At 41.3% G+C, this 7,349-nt stretch overlaps 1 protein-coding gene across 2 annotated transcripts in view; it reads right to left on the bottom strand.

Moving 5' to 3' along the window:
* Astn1 (astrotactin 1) overlaps positions 1 to 675 on the bottom strand; it is a 294,474-nt gene extending 293,799 nt beyond the window's left edge. Inside the window, exon 1 of one of the 2 annotated variants that reach the window (XM_013015580.1) lies at positions 67 to 675. In XM_013015580.1, coding sequence (XP_012871034.1) covers positions 67 to 349 — 283 coding nt within the window. In that variant the 5' untranslated portion in view covers positions 350 to 675. The remainder of the gene's footprint in view (positions 1 to 66) is intronic. The other variant, XM_013015579.1, reaches the window with a different exon arrangement.
* Positions 676 to 7,349: the final 6,674 nt, after the last annotated feature.

Genomic DNA, 7,349 nt, shown 5'->3' with positions numbered 1-7,349 from the left:
TCCTCCTCCTCCTCCTCCTCCTCCTCCTCCTCCTCGGGCCACCCCGACCCTCCCCCCAGGACTCACCCAGCACGAAGTAGGGCAGCTCGGTGTTCTCCAGATCGTCCACGACGACCATCTCTCCGGGGAAGTCGTTGCGCACGGAGAAGAGGAGCTTGGGCTCGGAGGCCGAGGGGCTGTGCATGATGCTCAGGTCGTTCTCGCGCAGGAAGGGCAGCGCCGACACCGTGATGCTCTTGAGCTTGCACTCCAGCTCCTTGGAGGGATCGGCGTCGCCGGCGGCCGTGGCCAGCACGGCGGCTGGCCCCCAGCAGCAGGCCAACAGGGCGCAGAGCCCGGCTAAAGCCATCTTGAGCCCTGGCCGCCTTCCTCCCAGCGCCGCGGCGATGGTGGGGGAGGAAGCCGGTGGGGAGGGCGCAGCGAGCGCGCGCGGGAGGCGGGGGCTGGAGAGGGGAGGCTGGGGAGGGGATGGGGAGCCAGGGAGCCCTGGTCCCCGGAAAAGGATGCTGCCTGCCCAGGGACTGCTTCCCAGCGCTGGTTGTCTGGAGATCCCAGATTCTTTCTTTGTTTCCCCGAGCCGCTTATCTAGGGAAGGGAAATGGGAGGGTTGGGGGGGGGGGGAGGAGGAGGAGGAGGGTGGAAAAGGGAAGGAAGGACGTTGGGAGGCTAGAGGAAGGGAGCCGGGGATTCTAGGCAATCGGGTCAGCCCCCAGCTGGCTGCGGTTGTTCCTGGCTTCGCATCCTCCCGGAGGAGCCGCGCTCTTGGCCATTAATTACCTGCACGGCATGCTTAAAATTTCGGGTTTGTAATGTCGCATCCTGAGGCACAAGGCTGGAGACAGGCATCCACAGGCGGGCACACACTTGAGCAGGTGTGTGTGAGGGTATGGGGTTCTAGCTAAAAATTCCTTCAGTGATGTGCGTGAGTGTGTGTGTGTGTGTGTGACTATAGCTTGCCTAATACTCTTTCCTTTTCCTTAAACTCATGACTCAGTTGGATCTCTCTGGTGGATAAATGGGTTGCTGAAATAAATGCACTCTTGTGCACTTTTTTACTCAGCATTGGCTTTGCAGAATATTTAAAGAAAATCTTTGTTATATGGATGCAGAGAGTTGGCTAGATGTGTACGGGAAATTGGCGGGGGGGGGGAATACAAAGTCTTTTATACTTGCAACTTTTTGCCTTTTCATTTCTGTCCTGCGTGTTATCTATACTAACCAATAAAAGGATTATTTGGGGGAATATGGAGAGTTACAAAATTGACAGAAAAAGCAAGCTTAGCTCAAAGAAATGTTGAGCCTTTAATTTTAGAAACCGTAGCAAGTGAACCGAACTGGGAGAAAATGTGCGGGGGGGGGGGGAATAAAGTTTCTGACTACCCTAAGCAAGTGCAAAAATAATAAGTAAGAATATCTTCCAATGCGAGCCAAGGTAAACCTAACTCAGCTTCAAGAGAACAGGGCAGATATTTAGCACTTTGCCTAAATATTCTGAAGACCACCACCACCACCATCCCCAAATCCTGGCAAGATCTGTTCCCAACGATACTTGATATTGTTGCCATTTAAAAATGATAGCAGTGTGCAATAAACAGCGGTAGAGGGTGACATTTGGGAAATGCTGAAATCTGATATTTAACTGAACTTTCTCTCACATGATAACCAATAACTTATTTCAAAAGTGTGACTCTCCAACACTTTTTATTCAATGCTGATTTAAACACTTATGAGTTTTAAGACTATGTTGAGCTAAGTTTCCACTCTAGAAATTTAATGCACCACTTTTCTCAAAGAGGACTTCAGCTGCAGAAACAAATGTATTCTCAATCTATCCAGGGTAAATTTATAGACAATTGCAAATGTGTATCCTTTAAAAGACAAAACAAAAAGTGCTATTCATTTCACTAGATGAATGTAGTTGAATAGTTCAATCTCATTCAATCAGCGTATTAACTGTCACCTTTAGGAACCAAAATACTTGCTTACCACCAAAAAGAAACAAACAAACCAAAACAAACACTTTGAAGTAAGTTTAGTTTTTAAACCTGACATCCCAGATTCACCAAAGGTTATATTACCATATAGCATTATAAACTATTGCAAAAAATAAAAGATACAGTAGCTAATGGCCTTTTAAAAACTCATGCTCCTGTTATGGTTGTCCTGAGTTATTGAAGCAGATAAAAAAAACTGTGATACATTCATTTTCATTAGTATTAAAATATATTAAACATAGGTGGTCAAGACTGTCATTGAAAATTGTCGAGGTCATTGTGGAGGTCATTAGAGTATTGGCAGGAAAACACAGTCCTAGCATGTGAGAAATGACACAAAAGAACTAGAACTAGAATCTCTGTTTCCCAACTGTTTACGTAGCAGGTGAGGAAACTGAAGTTAGTGAAATAATGAGATGCTTTGCAAGATTACTCTACTAACACAATATGGAGCTAAGACCATAGCAAGATGCTGTATATCACAGAAGTCCATTAGCAAACAAATGAACATACACCATATCCTGGCATCATTCCAAATGTGGGTGGAAAAATATCCCTCATATGTTGGATGTAACCTACTATCATGTTGAAATATTTCCTTCTAATTCTGAAGAATATTGGGTCATGTCAGAAATAAACAAGTAAAGTTAATACCTAGTTGTCATCATCGACTCCTCCTCCTCCTCCTCTTCCTTCTTCTTCTTCTGAGCTGGTCCTGGCTGGGCCTTGAACTCAGGGCCTGGCCACTGTCCCTGATATTGTTTTTGCTCAATACTAGGGCTCTAGCTCTTGAGCCATGGCTCCACATCTACCTTTTTTAGTAGTTAATTGGAAATAAGAGTTTCACTGGGGCTTTCACATAACTGGCTTTGAACTGTGATCCTCAGATCTCAACCTCCTGAGTAGCTAGGATTACAGACATGAGCCACTGGTGCCCAGCATTATCTAATCAACTTTATATATACACACATATATATATATATATAATGTTGATATTTCATGTCTTTATTACCATTGAAAGAGTCAAACAAAAGAAACTGTGGAAATAAAAGCATATTTTTTTCTGGGGTAATTGGTTTCTGCAAAATAAGTTTTGTTTGTAAACCTGACATCCTGGCATTAAGCCAAAGTATATTAGCAAGCAGCTTTCTAATGGATATATCACATGTTCTCCTTTTTTAACAATTAAAGACAGATGAGAGTAGAGATTGAATTTACAGATAACCTACTGTATCCTGTATGTATATAATAGGTGAGGCTTTATATGTATCCATCTCAATCGTCACTTTTATGAAAGACAACATGTAAAAAATGGCATGGATTTAAGTCTTCATAATTTTCTTATTTGGAGGGGCTTGGACCATTCTTAACAATTTAAACACAACAGAAGTGTTTAAAAGCATTTCCACTCATCTTGCAGGTAACATATAATACATGCAACTATTTTATTCCTTACAACACTATGAAATAACAAGTTACGTTGTCGCCACTACTGACTTTTCACCTGAGATCTGACTTCCCATTTCTAAATGCTAGTAGCCTCTTTGACTCTCATAAATAGCTTCTGATTACTTGTCTTGCTACCAACCAATTCTGTACATATGTACCAAGTGGATCTTTGTGAAGTCTTGCTCTCATGGCAGTATTCTGCTTTTCCTTTTTCTAAAAGATAAAGTGCAAACATCATGATTAGAAAAGTTAGATTTCCAAATCTATACTATTTATTTCCTGTAACCCCTCCTTAACTCCTTACACAATTCAAATTAAAGCTAGTTTCCTATTTTCACTGTTCCCATACCTTTCTGTTTACCTGGCATATTACATGCTTTATTCTTCCAACTGTCCCATTTCTTCAGATGTTCTCAGTGAGAACTTCCAGCACTTCTTTTCTTAGCTCACCTCACTAAATACTTACTCATATGCACACACATGTTCATACACAGAAAGGTAAAACCTATTCCCACAAACTGTCTTCAATAATTTTATCTATGAAGTAGAAATAAAAATGGATATTTTGTAGAGGAACCATGAGAGATTCTAGTTCTAATTGTTTTATGTCATCTCTCATATCCTAGAATAGACTATGTGCTCATTTTAGACACTTACTTGATGTTCAGGGGAGACAATCAGCACCATTATCACCTTTATCAACTATTTCAAATAGGAAATAGATGTTAATATCATATTCACAAGATATTGTAGCAAAAGCAAGTTACATGATTTAGACATTTGATGTTTACCTAGGAAAATGGATGCGTATACATACCAAAGGATAAGACCATTCCTACCAGGTTTTAATTATAATAATACACGAAAGTGCAAGAAACCCAAATATTCATCAACAGAAGATGGAATCTCCACATAGCCAAGCAATGGAGTACTACACAGCAATTTAAAAACTGCATATGCATGGATGAGTCTCCCAGACAGAATGATGAGTGAGGAAATAAGACATAGAAGATCCTATGCTGTAAGACACTATATTTACAGAATTCTAAAGCATGTAAGAATTCTAAAGCATGTAGTAACCATCTTTGGGGAAAGGAATCAGAATGGTATGCCTTCTGGGGCTGGAGGATTTTAAACTGAGAAGCAGCAGAACATACATTTTGGGTGCTGAACATGATGTAGATAATAGTTATTATATGACTGCATATATGAGTAAATGTTCACTCAAATGTGAACTTGTGGATTTTTAAAATATGTATGTCACAAAAGGAACCTTACTTCATTGTTGGTGGGAATGTAAACTTGTGAAAGCAGTATGGAGGTTCCTCAAAAGACTTCACATAGAACTCCCCTATGACCCAGCAATCACACTTTTGGGCATTTACCCAAATGCTTACAAACAAGACCACACTAAAGCTACCACCACAACTATGTTTATTGCAGCATTATTTACCATAGCTAAGATATGGAACCAACCCAGATGCCCCTCAGTAGATGAATGGATCAAGAAAATGTGGTATATATACACAATGGAATTCTATGCCTCCATCAGAAAGAATGACATTGCCCCATTTGTTAGGAAATGGAAAAACTTGGAAAAAATTATATTAAGTGAAGTAAGCCAGGCCCAAAGAAACATAGGTCCCATGGTTTCCCTTATTTGCAATATCTAGTATATGTACGAGTCAAGCTGCAAAGGTCAGATAATGTGATGTCAGGAAAATGAACCCTTAGATATGTATTTTAATGTTTTTTTCTTTCATGCATGTGTTTCTAACGCATTTATAAGATTATCTCTTTGTTGCTTTGTATGTCCCTCCCCCACAGTATAACCCCTGCTTTCACTATATTTGATGTCAGTATAACTTGTGGAGGAGATGGGGAAAAACCAGTTGTTTAAGGATACAGGTGGATCTGATGCAACAATGAGAAGTACAAGTTGTCATGTCCAAAACGAGCTTTACAACGTCGGTGCAGGGGGGAGGGAAGGGGGGGAGGGTGAAAGGAGAAGGATTGGGATGGGGGGAGGGGGGAGGCTGGGAAGGGATGGGAAGGGTAAACAAAGGAGGAGGCTGCAATGCTTGGTAAGAAATGTACGCATTATCCTGCCCATGTAATTGTAACCCCTCTGTACAGTATGTTCACAAATAAAATAAAATAAAATTTAAAAAAATATGTATGTCACCCAATTAAAAATGTATTGCATAGTTTGGTCCACATAGGGAAATACACAGTTTTTCCCTGCCAACTCCACCCCATCTCTGCTTCTACAATAGAAAAGTTTAAATCTTTTTAATTCCAAATGGTAATCATTTGTTCAGTCACCTCTTCCATTTGCTCACTCTCCATACACTCATTATTTTACAAGAACTCCAAGATTCAGTGTCTTATTACAGAAGAGAATAGCACAGCAATTGGGCAGCCATAGATTTAGACTCTCACTAGCAGACTTGAATAACTTATCCCAGATAAGGAAGTAGGCTGTGGCATGCTATGTAGTTTAGACAGACTATCAAGAAGTATGTCAGAAGAAAAAATATAGATGAAAGTCCAGAAGAGGTGGGTATGAGAGGACATAATGAGATGCTATTTCTAATTTTCTTGAACATCTTGACCTGACATCATTTAGCTAATACAGCTGTATATCACGTTGACAGTCATTATTTAATTATTTACTTGTTTTAGCTTTGAACAAAATAGATTCTGGTGCTGCTCCCATTCGAGACTCTTCTCTCCCATTCAGGCTGTATATTCTCTTCTGCAGATTCTTCCCATCATGGAACTTAATGTGTCTCTACACATTCTTTCCAGAAGTCCAACCCCCAGCCCTTCCATTGAATTGGATTTTTCTTCAACTCTGACTCTCCCATATTCTAGCCAGAATTTCATGTTAGTATGTCACTAGCTCTGCATATCTCAGTTTTTCTCTTTCCCTGGGACACGGAAAAATAAATGCGATGCACACTCATCAATTCAAAGTTACTATTTTCTTCCCTTTCTTTTTTCCTCCCCTCCTTCCTTTCCTCCTCCCTCCCTCCTTCCCTCTTAATTCACAGGCTCAGCAACAGCACCTGCTTCATAGACACAAGGCTGGTCCTGTTCTGAAAGCTCTAGTCTTCCTTTAAAAACCAAGTCCCTCTTCCTGACACACACTGAAGTCAATGGAAATGCACGGAGAGAAAACACCACAGGCAGAACAATTCCCTTTTTTGGAAGCAGGACATTTTTCCCCCTTCATGTCCCCCCAGTTCTCTGAAGTTCCCCGCTGCCTTCATCTTCATAGCCTTGATGTGTGGGGCAAGATGTTTCTTAATTTGTCCAGCGCTGCCAAATCTCTTCAGCCATGTTACAGAGTTCTTGCTATCATTTCTCCTGTAACTCTGTTCTCTCTCTCTCTCTCTCTCTCTCTCTCTCTGTGTGTGTGTGTGTGTGTGTGTGTTTGTGTGTGTGTGTGTGTGCTGTTCCTTACTTGGGGGCACACTGCTAATTAAGTAATCCAGGAGGCTAAAATGCACAGAACAACCGAATGAAACCTCAAATTAGAAGGAAAATGGCTCAAATGGGTCTCCATCTCTGAGAGTTCTAGTTAAGCAAGCAAACAAAATGGGCTGGGACAAATGATTATTGTAACTCAGGAAGATTAGAATAAAATGCAATTAGCTCCCCAGCGACTCAGTGTTCCTGCGCCTTTTACACGCTCAAGTTTCCACCTCCCCCCCCCCCAGCCATGAATTTAGCTAAGGCTTCCTTATTCTCTGCAAAAGCAAAAAAAAAAAAGAAAGAAAGAAAGAAGAGAAAAGAAGAAGAAGAAAAGAAAAAGGAAAGTCCCTGCTGCAAGGCTGGGAGGGTTAACAGAGCTGATACCCTGGCCTGCCAGCTAACCAAGGGAGTTAGCCAGTGGGGCTC

Source organism: Dipodomys ordii, unplaced genomic scaffold, assembly GCF_000151885.1.
Source record: "Dipodomys ordii isolate 6190 unplaced genomic scaffold, Dord_2.0 Scaffold27, whole genome shotgun sequence".
Classification (NCBI taxonomy): domain Eukaryota; kingdom Metazoa; phylum Chordata; class Mammalia; order Rodentia; family Heteromyidae; genus Dipodomys; species Dipodomys ordii.
The sequence above is the reverse complement of the archived record's forward strand: the minus strand, read 5'-3'. Positions and strand labels throughout refer to the sequence as shown.